The sequence below is a fragment of the Camarhynchus parvulus genome, chromosome 1, assembly GCF_901933205.1.
Source record: "Camarhynchus parvulus chromosome 1, STF_HiC, whole genome shotgun sequence".
NCBI classification, from domain to species: Eukaryota; Metazoa; Chordata; class Aves; order Passeriformes; family Thraupidae; genus Camarhynchus; species Camarhynchus parvulus.
In genome coordinates, this window is record NC_044571.1 from 65327660 (window position 1) to 65347701 (window position 20042).

At 38.0% G+C, this 20042-nt stretch overlaps 1 protein-coding gene across 1 annotated transcript in view; it reads left to right on the plus strand.

Annotated features, from left to right (window-relative positions):
- The window catches only part of TRPC4 (transient receptor potential cation channel subfamily C member 4), a 130286-nt gene that overhangs the window by 99493 nt on the left and 10751 nt on the right, over positions 1-20042 (plus strand). Inside the window, exons 5-8 of the mRNA XM_030946339.1 lie at positions 7564-7703; positions 15566-15879; positions 17555-17750; positions 19416-19610. Coding sequence (XP_030802199.1) covers positions 7564-7703; positions 15566-15879; positions 17555-17750; positions 19416-19610 — 845 coding nt within the window. The remainder of the gene's footprint in view (positions 1-7563; positions 7704-15565; positions 15880-17554; positions 17751-19415; positions 19611-20042) is intronic.

The following is a 20042-nucleotide window of genomic DNA, read 5'->3' on the forward strand; positions in this document are numbered from 1 at the left end:
GTGGTTAAAAGTTCCCTGCCAGTTTTTCAGGATGACTGTAGCAAAGCAAATTTTTTAGAGAACTTCTTTGGATGAGTTTTTTGCTCTTTTATGGTCATATTTAAATGTTCATTTTAATTGCATTGTTCAAAAGCCTGCCTGGAGCAGGATTACAACCTTACATTATCTATTGAACAATATGTTCCCCATCCTTTCTGTTAGAATGGTTTATACTATTGGAGTACATGAATCTATAGAGAATGTGGATGTTTGGGAACTGTGCAAAATTGCAAACATTTGTGGTTAGCAAACTGCTGGTGGGATGTATGGGAATGTACAGTCTTGTCACTCCTTGGCACAATGTACATCCAAACTGATGGCACAGCAAGACACTTCACAATAACTGTTCATAGAGGGGGCAAGTACAGTGTGCATCATCTTCTAAATTAGGTCAAGAAAGTGTTGTGTAAAAAATTAAATATTTAGTATGAACTAACATGTTTCAGGGAGCAGATATAGAGGGTAATATGGCTGGCAAGATGAAACAGTACATAACCAGTAGTGACAAAACTACCCCAGACAAAGCAGGAACACAACTTCTTTTTAAGGAAGGATAACGCACATAATGACCACCAAAGGCCATTAAATCCAAACTACAGCTAAACACAGGCTAACTGCAAAGACAGGTTCACATTGTTCAGGTTCCTGCAAAGACAGGTTCACATTGTTCAGGTTCCTGTACAGTCAGATCTTAATTCCCCCAAGGATGAATATTTCACAGTCTCTCTCTCACAGTGCCCGTGTCTAGCAACTGGTAAACTTTTTCCCTGATACTGTTAGTAATGCCACAACATACAACCATCACTCATCCTTCCAATGTACATCTCTAGAACAAGTCTGGCTCCAGCTCTTTGGAACCCGCAATTTCATTAGTGGATGGCAACAACATTACAGAATCACAGAATATTCTGAGTTGGAAGGGACCCACAAGGACTGTCTCCTAAGTGAATGGCCCATACAGGGATCAAACTTACAACCTTGGCAGTATGAGTACCATGCTCTAACTTTTTCCTTGGGAAGTACTTTTAATGGTGCCTCTGGCCATGTCGTTCCCACTTTTTTACCTGACCTGACACAGGACCCAGACACTGCACAGTTTTTCCCCTCACAAACAGGCATTTACCCATGGGGAAGCCAGAGGTGTGTGTTTGATTTTGCCCATGTTCTCTTGAAATAGTTGTACTCTGTTAATAAAATATGCCCCAGAGAGTGGAAGTCCCTGAATTATGCCAGGGTGCCTCTTGTTACCTTCATATACCTTCAGCAGAGATCAGTTCATTAGCCCAGGTATAAAACAGAAGTGCTATATTAATCCTCATCAATACTCACTGAATTCCCTGGAAGGACTTTCCTTTGCTTCACTGGGCTTTAGATCATTATCAGCTTGTTTCACTTCTTGTATCTGTGAAAAACTCTACATCACATAGCAGAGCAAAGTTGATTTTGTCAGTTAAATGGTTTCACAGCCCAGCAAAAATATGTTCTCCAAGAAACATGCTAAAAGGCAGTTGTTGATCTTGGCATGCAAAGATTGACCCTGAGGAACCTCTTGCTTCCCATCACTTAATGGTAAGGAACAAAAATAGCACAGAGCAACCAACCTTTTGTGGGAAAGGTAAGGTCAAAGTTAGTAAGGGATCCACAAAACTTTTTGAACCCAAGCATAGTTCAGGATATTACCTTTCATATCTCTCTGACAAATTTTGATGTTATTGTTCACAGTGAGAGTTTAATCACAATTATAATTATAAACCACAAAAGGCAGTGTTTTAGAGATGGCATAAATCTTTGTGAATTTCCGCCGTTGCTGGAAAATGTTTTTTGCAGTTGCTCAAGTTTCAGTACAACATAAAAATTTAGACAGGCTGTGTCTAAGTTTTTTTTCTTAGAACCTAAAACGCCTCCGAATGGATTTCAGAGGGAAGTTATTTCTTTGTTGTTTGTTTCTTCTGCATGAGACTGAGAGATGTGTTCCTTAAGAGTAAAATTACAGCTCTAGGTAGCTATAAAGGATCAAACAGGATAGAAGCAGAATGTTTTCTGACCAGAAGTTGTCTGCCAGCACTAAAACATACTCTGTTTAACCCAAGGCTTTATCCAAAGGAACAGAATTTTTGTAACAGTGTTGAGCTGCTGCCCTGCTCAAAATTGCAAGGTTTGCCATCAGTATTAATTTATGAAAAGAAAAGCAAGTCCACTTTTTTGAAAAGACATTTCAGAATCTAATATTCAAAGATTTCAAGACTGGAAATACAGCTTCAAAATCAAAATCTATAGATAAAAATAGAAAATAAAAGCAAATCTTATCAGTGTATATTTATTGATGTGTATGTACATTTATCATATGCAGTATGTAATATCTATTACTAAATTCTTAAGGATTTTTTAAAAGTGCTATAAGAACTTTAATGAAAGATGTTATTTTTCTAAGAACATTTTTATTTCAGTGCTTTTTGTTTTTCCAAGATGTATTTTCATTTTGTTGCTTTGCATAGAACTTATGATATGTGGGGTTTATTTCAGAAGAGACAACTTTTCTCATTAATGTTCAGAAAATTTTGCTGCAAAAAAAATGTTTAACTCACAAATTCATTTCATTTCTCCAAATTAATTTTATCTGATCAATTTTAGTTCCTTTCTTGCTTCAGGCAAACTGGACTTCATTCAAATAGTTGCAGTTGATCAGTTTGCATGCATAACAATTCACAATGGTTTACATGGTGTCTGTCATTCCCAGGGCCCTTTGTGGTCTGCAGGATTCCTGCACTGAACTTATCTATTTCATCCCATTAAAACCATAAGTGTTTATAAAATTTTTCTCTGTCATCTCAGGCTGTTTCAAAATATCCGTGCTATTATTTCTCTTTTACTGCTCCAATATGTGGGTATAAACAATGCAGCAAGTATTTGAAAGTCTTACCCTCAACTTCTTAATTAAAATCCTTGATTAATGAGGTGGAAGAGATGCATAATGTTTAGCATTTCCTTGCAAGTGGCAATAAATGATAACAGCATGATATGGATAGGTGAGGATCTAAGAGGCAGGTGTTAAATCTGGCTGATGTGAAAAGATGGGAAAGACACAGTTGGAGCAAAGAGACAGAATATAGCAAAGAATATCCAGCTAAAATAGTGAAATCTGCTCTGAATGGAATTATTTCAGCTAAACGCAGGCATCTGGAAGTTAGATGTCTGTTTTAATTAAGCCTGATCCTCCATGGCTTCCTTTACAGCCAGTGGGAAGACTGACCCACCTGGGGATTACAGGATTATTGCCTTGGAGATTCTTGTTTCCTCCCAGGGAACTAAAAGAGGGCCTTGGGCAAGCAACTTGTCCCCAGCCTGACTGCCTAAAAGGCTCTTGTTTCAGATCTGCTCCCTGACTTTGGCTGGTTTCTCTTAGCAGTTTTTCCCCAATACCTGTGTGTAGGCTGGCAGTGTCCCCTCTGTTTTGTCGAGATGTCAGCTTCCTTGCTGCTGAAAGTGTAGCTCTGACATGAGCTCTGTCAGTTTGCAGTAGTGTTGCTGCTTTGGCTCATTAATAATCAGACAGTGCCTGGACTCTGTATCTCTTTCCTACCTATAGCAGTGCCTCTATTAGACAGTCTTGTCACTGCATATCTTCTCTTCTGTCATGTCAGGTCATGTTTGGAAATGCCCTAAAGCCTCCTTTCATAATAAAATCAGGTACTATCCAGCTATCCATTAATCTTCCAAGTAGAAAAGTGTACAAGGTCACAGAAATAATTCTGCTCTGATCTCTGGATGTATTTTTCTAAAAAAAATACACCCAACAAAAAATCCCTATAGATTTTCCAAGTCTTTTCCTGATTCTCCCAATGAATGTAACAGAAGAAAATTGCCATGTTGTGTCAGAGCCTGTGGGGGTAAGAGTGGTCTGAATTCTTCCCCCCAGACACCTCCTTCTTGTAAAAAGATGCAGTTCTGATCTACAAAATATTTCAAGGCCTCTGGCTGTGGTAAATTAAACCTAAACAGCCCAGCTGGGAATCCCTGAGGTTTGTTGTTCGGAATACTTTCATCATGTAAGCTCACCAGGCCTTAGAGACATCTTCAGCCTTGTGTAAAGGCTCTGGGATTTCAGAATACACTTTTCTAGGATAGCCCTTGAGGCACACTTGGGAGGATTTACAGAACTCTAGAGAGTCCAGTTCTTCCAGCATTCATTGCTCCAGATGAGCCCTGCTAAGAATCCCTAGCCATGGAGACCTGGTAGCTGCAAAGACTCTGATCATAGCTGTCATGGTGAGGTTGCCCTGGAATTGTGAATTTGAGCAATCAACTTTAGGACTTGGTACCAAGATTTGCTTTCAAAAATACATGTGTGGGCAGCTCTCCTGTGCATATGTGGGCTGTGTGTCTTTCACAAACATAAAATCCACCTGTCCATCAGCATAGCTTCAAGTTCTCTGGAGTCACGTAGGATCTCAGTAACTGTATTTATATATTGAGTTTGTACTTAGATGCTCTGGCTGGCAAGAAAAGCAAGCTATCACATCTCTCTTACAGCCAGCAAAAATATGGGATTTACAGTTTTCCATTACTATTTGCTTAAAAAGAACATGCATCAGAATGAACATAAAAGTTGTCTTGAACCAAAAAAATAATTAGAACCACTACCTTTACAACGTCAAAGTATACTCTGAACTTTCAGCTGCCAAATGACTTCCAAATTGCTGGTAGCTTGGATTAATTGTGTTTCTAATTCAAAATGATCAAATTTACAACAGCCATATACTCTCTTCACTATTTTATAATAGGTCAGTATTTCTCTGTTAATGTCAACTTTAAAATTACATTTCATTTTCTGAAGCCCAGGAAGTGCTTGGAAAAACAGTCTGGCTTTCACTCACAAAACAGATCAAGTGCAGCAGCATTAGTCAGCATTTCTTTTTCAATCTGTACATAATCCCATTATATTTTAGGCAGTGCCTTCAAAGCATACAATGCTGAGCAACAGGCTTACAGAGAGCAGCCCTACTGCAGTCTGTGTCAGTTCACATCTTTGGCTGGTTGTGAACCATAGAATATCTTGGCAGAAGACTTCAATTAACCTAAAGCCTCTTGTTAAAGCATTCATCTTATTTTGCATCCCAACCTATTACTGCTGTCTTTTCAAAGTATATTTTAAAGACAATCCTTAACTCTGATAAGTCACAAAAAAGTTTATTTCATTCTATGAATGTGTGTATTGATTTCTGCAAAGCCTTTTTATTTGGGGATAAAATAAATCTTCTGTCAATGCAGCTGTTTGCTTTATGAGCCATGGCAGTCTTGCCAATGTCAAGATCCTGCAACTTTTAAGTAAAAATTCCTTAAATGAAAAAGAGTAAGGCACTGTTCTGTGACAATGAGACTTAGGGGCCATATCTGTGTTACACAGACTTTGGCTTGGAGCCTGGAGCCAGATCTTCTCCTGCTGTGGTGATTTTTATGTGCTATAATGCAGGTGGAGCAGCAGCAATTCAGAGCAGTGTCTGAAATGTGGAGGGGATATAGCAGCACACAAAGCAGCTGCTTTTATGACCTGATGATGGTTTAGTCTTAACAAGTTATGCCCAAAAGGCAGTGGAAGAGCAAGCAGGGACATTTGCAAGTTCATGGACTGTGTGGTGAAGGTTGGAGAGGACTGTGGAGAGAAGGGGGAGGCAGATCTGCTGTCACCGTGTTCATACTGCATGTCACAAGTGACCAGGTCTTTGAAGAGAGAGTGATTAAGTCATTTCACTGGCTGAAATGGGCAGGCACGTAGGAACCTGCCCTGGTAGCCTTGTGAAGGCGAGTTGCCTTTGTGGTGGCACTTGGGCAACCAGGAGCAGTGTAGCAGGGTGTGCTATTGGAGGATATTGACCCGTGCCGTGCAGTCGTGTTCAGCTGTTCTCTCGCTGTTACACAGCACAGTTGATTGCATCTTTAAAATAAGTGTTCACTTTGTAACAGTGATATATTTTCTGGGTTAGTTTTATCTGATACACTACAGATAGAGTTGCAGTCAGCCTGTCTAGGCTGTTGTAGGCAGTAAAATGGGCCAATTCCACTTTCCTGTCTGCATGTTCCCAGCAAGGTCCTTCCTCAGAGTGTGTAGTTACCCCAGGTCTGCAGAATGCTGAAATGGTGATGGTGGCATGGCTAAAAACTAATCCTGTGAAAATAAAAATTGATGGATCAATCAGATGATTCAGATACTCCTGAGGCTTGTGATTATTAGTAATGACACACAGAAACAAGATGGGACCATGTGTCTGAGGTTTGAGGGTGAAGTTAGTGAGGAAGGAGACTTTTCCTTTTGAAGGCAATCAGGAGACAGAAAAACTAAGCCAATACACTAGAAAATTAAATTGTAATAACTCAAAAACCTACCTGACACAAACAAGAGTAGGCCAGAGATTACTTCATACAGATCATGTTTGAGAAAAATCATGTTTTCCATCCAGTCAACCAGAAGACCAACTGCAACAAAATGTTACTGTTTAAGGAGAATTAAGCTCATAGTAAGGAAATGCAGAACTCGATAGGCCCCTGCATGAAATCTACTTATCATTTTCTAAAAGAGCAGGTGAAAAAAAGACATATTGAATTTACTGTATCTCAACACCAATATGTGAGAGATTGGCATTATTTCTCCCTCTCTAATGAGCACAAAGTAAGAAATTCCTACAAGAAAATAATTAACTGTGAAAAATTAAAAGTTGCAATGGTATTGTTATAAAAAGATCTCTTTAGATAATAACATGAAATGTGCATCTAAATGTACTGTGTTGTCTTATTAACATATTATACAGTAATGTGGAGTATCTTCTTCAGAGTGGTTTTAATATTTATAGCATTAAAAAGAGTCTCCACACAGTTGTCTCTGAAGCTGTTAAACCAAGTTCATGTTAGACAACTTCCAAGATCTTCCACTTGGATTGAATATTTCTGTTTCACTGTGTCTAGCACAACATGTGCTCTGCACACCTGAAAACAGTTTCAATTGCTTCATGTCCGAAAGGAAGGTGTCAACAAAAGACTTTCTTCTGGAGGCACTACTCTTTCATATGGAAAAGGGAGACTTTAGCTCAGCATTGACAATAACAATAGAAATTCTCTTCCTTATTATGTGGGTTCCAAATAAAATAAATTGTGTTGAATTGACCTGCAGTCATAAATTTTCCAGTCTGAAATACATTGCATCAGTTGCCAAGGACTGAGTTGACACTGGTAACTTATTTTAAGACCTGTTTTATACTTTTTAGGATACAATGAGAAAGTGATTGAAGAAAACCAAAGAAACTGTCTTTGTAGAAGCAGATTTTTTTGTGAGGGTTTTGTGTGACAAATTAATTCTGGACATAGCAAAAAGATGAAATTTTACCTATCTGGATGTGTAAATTAGAGCATTTATCCACCTTCCCTTTACACTAGATGTAAGAAAAATCAGGCTATCATGAGTTAAGTGTCTAGAATAGTCACAGCCTTTTTAAACTTAATATTCATGCCTAATGAATTATGTTTTATTTACAGGTTTTATCTGGGGAGAAATTAAACAGATGTGGGATGGTGGACTGCAGGACTACATTCACGATTGGTGGAACCTCATGGATTTTGTAATGAATTCCTTGTACTTGGCAACAATCTCCTTGAAAATAGTTGCATTTTCAAAGGTAAACTGTAAAAAAAAATCAGCAACATTTTAAAGATAAATTAAATCAGGCTTCTTCAATCTTTCATCTGTATTTGGAGGTCCTGAGGCTTAGCAATTCAAGAGATGTATGATGTGCTCTGTGAATCTTCTGCAGCAATGACAGGAAACTAGACAAGTATAAGAGCAAACAAAATATTGGGTTTTATGCTTTTTTCTCCTTGGCCTGTGCAATCTTTTCTTATTTTGTCCTGAACTGTCATACTGTTAAATTCTTGAGAAATGAAAATTACCTGTAATATTTTATAATGCTTGCATTTTATGTTAATCTTTGACTTTTTAAGTGACATATTATTGTCCCTAAGACAATTTTACACAACTACTGCCAAAAAATGTAGTCAAAATTGGTGGGGGGAACTAAAGAGCAAGATTTTAATTTCTTTTGAAAATTTATTGTAAGTGCAACATGAAAAAGTAAAACTGAAAGGGATAAAATGGTCATTTGAGGCTAGGTGTGTTCATTTTTACGTTCTTTTCATGGACTTGTTATGAAAAGTCTTATATTTCCACTGTTTTAAGTATCTTCCAGCAGAACAACCCTTCTTTTCAAGGGCACAGAACATGTTGTGAACATTTTGTATGTATTCCACATGAATACATAATATGACAGAAATTCCTCATAAAATTAGATATTTTGAGCAAAAAGTGATCTCAAGTGCAAGGAAACCACATATAAAAGGAAATTAAAGCATATGGTAGCATTTCTCATAGAGTTGTTACCATATCCAAGTAGAGATAAGCCCATTTTTACTGGCCACTGGGATCAGCATTGTACTTCAGCTTTTTCAAGTTCCCTGCTGCCAGCGATAATTTATAGTTGCAATAGTACTACTCTGTGTGCAGGGAAGGAGAGTCCCTCCTCTGCCAAGGTGCTTTTGACTGGGACAAGGGGAGAGCCATCAAGTAGCCAGTGATGACTTCCTCTTCTCAAACAGCAGCTGTTCTTGCTGCAGCCCTGCCACAGGCATAGAGGAGCTTAGAAACTCTAATTTATATCATCTTGTGTCTGGTCACAAAGGTCCGTGTGCCAGCCAGTCAGGAGCAGGGATGAACAAAGACCCCCCCACGCCCGGGTCATGTGTTGACACATCAGCCTTCTTTGACAAAAGGTTTCTGACACGCTGGATCTCTGGCTGCAAACCTTTGGAAGTCTTCTCACTTGAAGAAATTTGGAGCCTAAAAGAGGAAGGTGCTCCAAAGAGTGGTGAACTGTCATTTAAAAGCTAATGAAATGTCTTTTTACACACAAAGATATAATGAAATGACTAAAAAATAAATAGTCATTTCACTGTCCCTTGAAACAAAGCACACAGTTCATTTAAAATAGATGTTTCCAAAGCATTGGAGATGGCCAATTATTCTCTTCAGAACAATATTGATTAGAAGACATAATAATCCTTTCATCTCTGAAATGGCTTCTGCTTACAGTAATCAGATTCCAAGGTGACAGTATCGGGGATAATGTGCATCCATTACTCTCCAAATTAGTGTGTACATTTTAATCATAGTGAATACAGTGCTTACAAAAGCTGTGCTAGTCAACTGAAGCACATGATGAAGTAATGAACAGAGGAATATGTGTGATTTAATACCCTGCCACATTCCTTCAAATGCCTACAACAGAGTTCCTTGCCACTGTGCCAGATGATATTGAGAGGATGCCAAATGTAACCATACATATTTTAATGTAAAGCTTTAATTTTCTTTTCCTAAGCATTGTGAGCCAGGTTTTTCTAAGTTATAGCTCTTCTGTCTTTATTGAACCAAACATATAAGGTCAGTTCTTAGATTCATTCTGTCTTCTATGGATCAGTTCCAGCCACCCAAGGAAACATTTTAACCAAGTCCCTTGAATAAAATTATGAGTGTCTCCATGCTACTCTCCTGTGTGATAAATATTCCCAGAGTAAAATATAGTGTTTATTGCCCATTTAAGGCTCTTAATGATGCAGTAGTTAAGTAGATGGATATTATCTAGAGTAGATGATGGGGTAATGTAAAATTCACCAAAGCATATAATTTCAGGATGAGAGAACTGCTAAGATAACTCAAAGTAACTTGTTTCATTGCCAGTATTCAAATAAAATAAGAACATCTTATAATTTTCAATGGTCTATGGTTTATTGTCTCTGTATCAACATGTTAGGTCTTCCTAAATTATCCAGTATATCCATTGAAAATGCTCTCTGCTCCATAAAAATATCATAATCTATAATACCTTGTCATATTTTTTTAAGTACAAGATGAAAAATTTTAAGTAACACATTTGTTTTTATGGAGAGTTTTCAGGTGCACTAAGAAAAAATGTTTCTTTTTATGTTTTGTGAATATGATTTTTTTTTTGATATTTAAAGTTAAGCGCAGTGCCACCATGTGTGCAGAATCTTCTTGCTTTCTCTTAAATACTTGTTAAACCTGAGCATTGGACCTAGTGCTGCTTGTTTCCAATTCTGCTAAAAATCACATACAATCTCATATTGCTGATAACGTGCCTCAGCCACTGATGTGAAGATCTTGAAGGGAAACAAATTCCTATTCAGGGCAAGAACTCTGAAACGTAGCTAAAGTGCATTATTTGTCTCAGCATTTACTGGCTTAATGATCACTGTGTCAGGTCTACTATTTTCAGTAGTAAATAAGATTATATATCTTTCCTGCCACCAGTTCTGCAGAAGCTAACATATTCTTACATGTTTGCATTGTAAAATTGTTTTGATTGGTATTTTATCAGATTCACAGACTAAATGTGCATTTACACAGGCACATTAACACCTCTCCACCCGTGAGAAATTATGGACCTTATTCCTAGTGTAATTACCATTCTAAAGCTCTCTGCTAGGCCACCCCCCCTGCCCCCTTCCTAGTGCTGCTTTGAAATTCCACATAATAAATGCAAAGATTGGTGCATACATTTTAAAATAGGAAGAGTTCACATTTACATATGACTTTTCAGGAAAGTATTTAAAGCACTTTTCCTGAAATGGATATTATTTAACTTCTCTCTTTGTGACCAGAAACAAGGGGGTCATCTTAGACTGAGGTCCAACATTATTTGGCCCATTAAACATTCAGGTAGCCTGATCTACACATCTCTTTGATCTCTTGTGGTGCTTCCAAGAAATTGAGAGTTCATGCCTTTTGCTTTAATGGGAAAACAGTGATCATTCAGCAGTTTTTTCTCACAAATGGTTCAGATATTGAATTTGCATTTTAGTTCCTTTGACTAAGGATCATGGATTATTACCTTGTATTCCCTGGCTGACATTAAAAAAGCGTCATATATTTACCTTGAAACTCTACTGTTTATATGCTGCTCAATTTGTTTTCTGCTCTTCTTAATTTTCCATTGATGTGCCATGTAAATTTCCTTCAACCACAGAGCCAATAATGGGTTTATTTAATCAAATTAAGTGATGGTTGGCTTTGCTGTATGTCAAAAGGTTGTGTTTGCATTTCCAGGGGGTACAGAAATTCATCAGGGTCACCAAATAGAGGATTGCAGGGTATCAACACCATGATTTACAGCAAACTCAGTGTTGCAATTTTTTCTCTTACCATTTTCCACTCCTTAGAACAATATTAATTTATTTATCCTGTGTAGAACAGAAGAACTTCAACAAACATGAGTGAGAACAAAATACTTCAATTCTATGTGGTTTGACTCTACGATACTTTTTTTATCCTTTTTCAGTGTTTCTCGTTTTACTATACCTAGTTTTTTGCTACTCTCCTGTATTTTCCTTTTCACATGAAAGCTGCTTTGTTCTGTAGTGTTTTTTTAAATATTTCTAGATTCTTTTTCAGCATCCTCTGCTCTGGTTAGTGTATTCAATAGGGGTTTGTTGTTAGAGACCTCTTATACTCATTATTTTCTTTATATTGTTTGCTGTCTTCTTGCAGTTAGTGTATTTCACAGACAATTTCCAAACTTATCTCTCAGGCCTTCACCTTTCTCACTTTTTTCTGCCAAGTATTTACAGTCTTTTAAATTATGTTTCTTCAACACTGAAATAACAGCCATCACTCTCTGCTTGTGACAGTGACACCTCTTGAATTCTATCCAAACAAGCAGGAAGCACTTGGGCCCAGAAAAGGAAGAGTTGGTTACATTGAAACATCACAGCTGTGCCTTTGATTTCCGTTTTACAAATTAAAGGTCATTTGATCTTTTCTGAATGTTCGAACACATCAGTTTTGTGTCTTTATCCAGAACATCATAGACAAGGTCCCTTTTTCCTCACCTTTCTGCTTAACATCATTTCTTTTAGAGAATGTGACATTGGACACATCTTGCCAGACTATAGCTGTAAGACAGTCTATCCCCTTCCCCAACAATCAATGAGGAGAAAATGAGAAAGTTAAAGAGCAATTCACCTATGTGGAATATTTGCTTTCCCACTACTCTAGAAATTCTCATTTCTCTTTGCTGACTGTAAGAGTAGGTGTCAGAGTGCAGATAAGGCTATCCACACCTGCCTTGTTAAACTTGATTCTTCTTGTCTTGGTATATCATGTGCTATGCTTGTTCAGTGTCCTGTAGTTCCAGGTATTTCTCTGAAAGGTGTTTTCTTAGATTTCTCCCAACTCCCCCACATCTGTAACTTCCCTGGAATCTGCCACTACTTGCCCTCACCTAAAATATGTCTGCAGTTTGATGCTTTTGATTCTCTACCAAAAACTCCATCTCTTCCCAGTTTCATGAATGTTCTTTACATTTCTCCATGACTGTATTTTACTTTATTGCCCCAAGACACCTTGTGTACTTTTCCCCAATCTATCTACTGCACTGTCCAGTACCAACCTTTGCTTGTACAGACAATTATTCCTAGTTATTTAAAAGGTGTCAGTTTTCAGCTGTGAGGATTGTAACGTGCCGTGATAATTTGCAGTAATGTGCAGTAAAATATTATTCAAATAAAGCCATTATAGGAATCATGCTGAGGAGTTTTCATCTCTCTCTTCTCAAAAACACTGAAAATAATTTATTCTGCATTTTCTTCTTGTTTTATCTCTTAGGTGTTGTCTCCAGTAACTAAATTCTATTTTCTACTGCCTGTTTTTCATCACTGATCTTGAATCAATCAGAACTGGATTAAAGAGCCATAGTGGATGGGGTAGATGAGCATAATCATTAGGGAGAGGATAGTCTAATGAAGTGAGTACTGATCTGTGATTCCAGCAGGTCTAGATTTAATTCACTGCTCCATAAAGAAAAAATATCACAGGTGAACAAAATATAAGGCTGAGTAATTAATTCTTTAATGGGCTATTTTTCAGTTTTTCAGTTCTCATCCCCAAATCCAAAAACAAAGCTGCTATGGCTGCTTGTATATGAGTAAATGACATTGTAAAGGGATTGCTGTCAGGCACTGGGACAGTGTCACATGCACTACCAGTTGGTTAGAGAAACCCTAGTGTGGGACTTGTGCCAACTGTTCGTGTCCAAAACAATGCCCAGTTCTCTTTCACAGTTTGGATTGTAGAATCACAGAATCATAGGATGGAATGGGTTGGAAAGGACTTGTAAAGGTCATGTAGTCCAGTGCCTCTGCAATAAGCACAGGCATCTTCATCTGGATCAGGCTGCTCAGAGTTTCATCCAGCCTGACCTTGAATGTTTCCCGGAATGGGTTATGTACCTCTTCTCTGGGCAACCTGTTCCAGTGTTTCACCACCCTCACCATAAAAAATTTCTTCCTTATATCTCGTCCAAATCTACCCTTTTTCAGTTTAAAATTATTTGTGCATTGCTATTGCTACAGGCCCTATTAAAAAGTCTATCTCCATCTTTGCTATACCCTTTTAGTTACTGCAAGGCCACAAGATCTCCCCAAAGTCACTTTTTCTCCACACTGAACAGCCACAACTCTCTCAGCCTTTCCTCAGAAGAGAGGTGCTCCAGCTTTGTGACCATTTTCACTGTATGCCTCGGGACCAGTTCCTACAGTCCATGTCTTTCCTGTAGTGGGGATGCTGGAGTTGGATACAGCACTCTGAGTGCAGTCTCACCAGAGTGGAGTAGAGGGACAGAAACCCCTCTCTTGGCCTTCTGGCCCCATTTCTTGTGTAGCCCCAGATAGGGTTGGATTTCTGGGCTGTGAGCACTCATCTACCAGTACCTCAACTCCATCTCCTCCAAATCCTTTCACTCCCAAGACTGTCTTGATACTGGGAGCTGCCCTGACCCAGGTGCAGTGCCTTTCACGTGGTCATGTTAAATCCCATGGTGTTCCCATGGGACCACTTCTTGAGCTGGTCCTGGTCCCTCTGGAAGACATCCTGTCCTCCAGGCTTGTCGACCACACCACTCAGCTTGGTCTCTCTGTAGACATGCTGAGTGTACACTCAATCTCTCGGTCTATGTCATTAATGAAGATGTTCAACAGTCCCAGTCTCGGTACAGTTACCTGAGGGATGCTACCTGTCTCTGATATCCATTTGGACATCAAGCTGTTGATCATCTCTCTATGGATGCACTTATCCAACCATTTCTTTGTCCACTGAACAGTCCACCTATCAAATCCATCTCTCACCAGTTTAGAGAGAAGGTTGTCATAAGGGACCATGTCAAAAGCCTTACACAAGTCCAGACAGATGGACACCTGCAACCCTTCCCTTGTGCACTGATGTAGTCACTCGACCACAGACCACCACTTGGTTGGTCAGGAAGGACTTCCCCTTGGTGAAATTGTGCTGGTGCTTCAAATCATGTCCCTGCCCTCCATGTGCCTTAGCGCAGCTTCTAGGAGGATCTGTTCCATGCCCTTCCCAGGCACAGAGAGGAGGCTGACAGGTTGGCTGTTCCCAAGGTTTTCATTTCTCCCCTTTTTAAAAATGGGTGCAATGTTTTCTTCTTTTCAGTCACTGGGAACTTCACCTGACTGACAGAACTTTTCAAATATGATGGAGAGTGACTTGGAAATTACATCAGCCAATTTCTTTAGGATTCTGGGGTGCATCTGATCAGGCCCTACACACTTAATATATGTTACTTAGGTGTTTCTGAACCTCTCTGACAGTGATCACCTTCTTTGTAGGGTGAGTGTGGTGAAATGCTGTGATGCCTGTTTGTGTTGTGTCATGTGGCCCCAGTGACACATGGAGTCCCTTTCTTACTGCTCAGGGTAGGCCCAGCAGCTCTGAAGGTGCATGTGCATGGTCTAGAATAGGTAAATACAGATAACACCATAGTCCCCCTTTGAAATCTGCTTTACATTATAATATACCCTTTCTAGAGGGCTTCCTAGCATAGATTCTCTCATCTGATATGTTCTATAAAACAGATTAATGAGACCAAATAAATAATAATGAGTCTGCTAAAGAAGTTAATTCTCAGTTCAAATATCTTTCATCTTCAAGAATTATTTTTTTTTTTGGTAGAGCATGAACAGAAGTCACAGTATCAGGGGTCAGACTCTTTGATAATGAGACACATAAGCAGTTTGCCATGGTTCATTAATAAACATCTTTTTCATCATTGGTCCAGCATTAGTGATTAATTGATATACTTACTTGGTGATTGAATGTTTTCTTCCTACTTGCCAGAGCTTTTGTGGGTTTCTATCCATCACTGTCGGCCCTGTACTTTCCTTTAAATAAATAATTTACCTGCTTGTACAGCTGGAAATTTCTATAATTCTCAAAAGCAAGGTGCTCAAAACTGTTTCTTTTGCAGTGTCAAAATTTTTAAACTGTGAAAATTTTTGCTACTGTGAAAATTTGTTGTGATATCTGCAAATTAATTGAGCAGCTTATAAAGAAACTGACATGCTTGTTTATGCATCAAAATAGAGGAGTAATTTCTTCCCTTCTGCTTGTTTTCAGTACAGTGGGTTAGTTCCACGGGAGAGCTGGGACATGTGGCATCCAACCCTGGTGGCTGAGGCCCTGTTTGCAATTGCAAACATCTTCAGCTCCCTGCGCTTGATCTCATTATTCACTGCAAATTCTCACCTGGGACCTCTGCAGATATCTCTAGGAAGAATGTTGCTGGACATTTTGAAGTTTCTCTTCATATACTGCCTTGTGCTGCTTGCTTTTGCAAATGGATTGAACCAGCTGTACTTCTACTATGAGACAAATGAACCCGGCAACTGCAAAGGAATACGATGTGAAAAGCAGAATAATGCATTTTCAACGTAAGTAGCTATTTATTTCTATCCTCCCCCTCTCCCCAAATATTTTAATGACTTAGATGCTGTCTACAGAAAAGAACCCCTGTTTTCTGTTGGTATTACAGTGATGTCCTGACAAACACGTCTAATATTACCCTAATAATAATTTTAAAAACCAACATTTCATGGCTCTAATAATTTTCTCCTCATACCACAGTGAAGTCTCTACAACTCAAAAGATATGAGGTAAAATAGAGCTAAGAGGAAGATAAATGAGATTAGAAGTTGCATAAGGTCACCAGTTCAGACCTTGCTCATCCAGGCAGCTGTCACTCTGCATTTCTTCCATGTCTACTTGTGGGAATTAAATAAGTCTGGTGTTCTAAAACAGGAAGATTCCTTGCAAATATGATAGGCTGTAAAAAAAACATGCAGTCCCAGATTCTACTGACTCTACTCCAAACAATCAAATTTCTAATTTCTATTATAAACTGTTTCTTTTTCTTTCACTTTAAAATCAATTTTACTTCATTATAGCTTTTAGTTCATCTATGGTACCAAACACTACCAAATGAACACTTATTCTCTTGTCTTTCACCTTTCATCCTTCATCAAACTACTGCTATAAATGTTTGTTCCCCTATTAACTTCTGTGTATCTAGGCTTTTTAAAAAAATATATTTATTACCAATGACTTCCTTCTTAGAGGAAATAACTTTATAAAAATAGCAGCCTTTATATCATCTTAATCAAGTAACTTTTCTCAGGCACAGCATATTTATGTTGTATATTAATAACACTTATGCAGGTCTAAACTTTATGTGATCTGAACAGAAAACCACACAGAAATTTTTCAGAGCTCAGCATTGAGGGAAGCAATATTCATCTGAGAAATAGTGGAGAGTACTGGTACGAGTGTCAGAAGGTGATGTCATGTCAAAATGTGATGCTTTATGTGCTCCATGCTTTCAAGGAGCAATCTAACCAGGACTTTTCCTATGACACTACAGTGTAGCTGAACACAGAACAAAAAGGGAAAATTTTTCAATGTATCTAGCTGCAGAGGATTATTTTTTAAAGTTCATCATTGTGACTAGCTTCCTAGATGTTGTACAAACTTCTCTAAGGGAGTATCATATGCTTTAGGTATAAAAACACAAGTTTCTTTTGAGACCAGCATGTTCATCTTTTTTGTGTTCCCCTTCTTTATAAAACACAACATATGCTAATGATAATAATGCCTCTCTAATTATTCAACTCCGTTTATCTCAGTGGCTCTGAACAAACTAGAATTGCACAATGTGAGGATACCTTACTTCTTTCAACAATCATACTTGAATTACTTTTGGATCCTTATTCTACCCCTTATAGCTAAAGCAAAGAGTCAAAGTACTTCAAAAGAAGGTGTCCAACATGACATCTCTGAAACTATATTTATCTCTCTGTAGTTTGCACAAAATCAGCCTTTTGCTTGCAGGCTTATTTATAGACTCTGTATTGTATATCTAGAAGCCCAGATTTGAAAGACTAGGCCATTGTTTCACTAGTTAGATATTCCCTCTATGTTGGCTATATTGTGATAAGTGTCATTCATCTCAGTCAAGTCAAGAACTTCTGTGTGTTTTGGGAGAAATTGAACAATCTGAAAACTAAATTTGTAGTTATTATACAGCTATTCCTTCTGGGTTTTGTTTTTCAGGTTATTTGAAACGCTGCAGTCATTATTCTGGTCTATATTTGGGCTCATCAATCTCTATGTGACCAACGTGAAAGCAAGGCATGAATTCACTGAATTTGTTGGGGCCACCATGTTTGGTACCTATAATGTAATATCTCTGGTTGTTCTACTCAACATGCTAATAGCCATGATGAATAACTCTTACCAACTCATTGCTGTAAGTTGTTTCTTACTTTTAGATCATTTATAATATATACATATATAATATACCCTCTCTCTGTTCCTACATTCAATTTTTCTGGCAGTAAAACACTTCACAGACAGGACGTTGGGACAAACATTGCAATTTGCTCTGATTCTTTTGCACTGCTCTGGAAGGACAAAGAGACCAGACCCAAGCTGGACTGGGTAGAGTGAAATTTCCCCACAACATCAAATGGAGGAGATGAGAAAGCCAGCTCATGGGTTGAGGAGGGTGTTCTGATACTTCTGGCAAGTGACATGGGCTACAGCCCTGCCCAAGCTGCACTGTGCAGGACTTCTTAGAAAAAGACTGCCTGGGATTGTTCTGTCACTGCTTCATTTTAATACATGATATTTATTAGCATTTGAAAGACTGCTATTTTATTTTATTTTTTTTATCTGACATGGATATACAGTTAACAGAAATGGGGTGCCCGTGTTCCAAGGACACTAGCTATTCAAACAAAAGGTCATGTCTTCTCATTCAACTTCCTTTGAGAAAGCAGGACTTTTTCAGTCCTGCTTCCTCCTTCAATGAAAACTGTCTTTGTCATTACGAGAGCTATTGACATAGTTTTATTTCTAAACTGTCTGTTAAGGAGACTAAGAGAAATAAACACTGATTCATCATATGATAATTCAAATATGATCATGCAGAAAGGAAAAAAAGAAAGCTTCACAGTCTTAAGATTTTAAATATGCATCTTTTTCCAATCTGGAAATTACAAGTGTTTCCACAAAAGAAAAACTGACCACCTGTTTTTGTATAACTCTAGTTGTCAGAGTGTAGTGAATCATGTCACAACATAGTACCACTCACCACAACTTGGGCTGTAGGTAGTATACTTTTCCTGCTACAAGTTCTAAATTGTTGCTTTTGTTACTGTATGGACTAGACCTCTAGCCAAGGTTCTTGGCTATTCAAATCTAACATTAGTGATCTAAAGTTTTTGTTCAGCTGCTAGGATTTAGACATCTTTCCATGGCTTTTAGCTTTCATTTTCCCCAAAATTTCAGGATTATACAATGCTATATAGATTCCAAAAGAAATGAAATTTCAAACAAAAATAAAAAACCCACCCCATAACCTATCCCAAATATAGAATTCTGAAGTAGTAGGGAAAAAGAGATATTTGACTCAATAGTTTTAGTAGCCTCATGATTTGTTGGATAATCTATTTGTGAATTTTGGGGACTGGTAATTTCTAAGAAAATGCATGAGCCTTGCTGACTTGTTGCAGCTGCTGCAGAGCAGCATAATTAGACTGATCTATGCAGAATAATGGCAAGCTGCTATTATAACAAAACATTTCTTCCAGAAATGTAGTATTTCTCTGCTTGTAATTACCTTTTCTGTTTTTTGAGAGACTTTCAATAATTTAACAGCTTGTAACAGGGAAACAAGTGCTTATAAGTAGATACATACTTTACATATCGAACATCTCCTTACTGAGGTAAAGCAGCTCAGCTTTGCTTTGTGTTAAAGACCTACTGTCAAAAGATGGCAGTATTTTAAAAAGACAATTCATTATGATTTCAAGGTTCTTCTAGCTTTAGGTTTTTCAGATTTTTGTAGAGGTTTATTTCACCTTCTTAATTTCGGCAATATCTATGTTGATGATATGTTTCTTGTGTGCAGGATCATGCAGACATTGAGTGGAAGTTTGCTCGAACAAAACTCTGGATGAGTTATTTTGAAGAAGGAGGAACTCTGCCCACTCCTTTTAATGTCATACCAAGCCCAAAATCTTTGTGGTATCTGATCAAATGGTTATGGAGACACCTTTGCAAGAAAAAAATTAGAAGAAAGCCTGAAAGTTTTGGAACAATAGGGGTAAGTTGTGTGATTTAGTCTGCCTGTAGTCCTCCTCTTTGCTATATTGATGACTTTTTCTCAGCTTTATAGAGTGTCTGACGTGTCAAATAATGTGCATATGAGTTAGACAATAATTCTAGCAGAGAATGTTTACTTTTTACATTCATGTCAATGTATTTGAAGAGAAAGCATCATCATATCCCTGTACGATAACTGTATGAACTGTGACTGTGCTTCATCTACAGATACTTCGAGAAAGATTAAGAGCAATAAAAAATACAAGAGATCAAATGTGTATACTTGTCTGTCAGTGTCAGAATTGTTGGTTGCTAATCCCTAGGTCAAGTGTCACAGTTCAGGTATAATTGAATACCATGAACCAGAGACTCATGTATGAAGTATTCGTCATGGGATATTCTCTGTGACTCTGTCTCTCTACATGGAATGAAA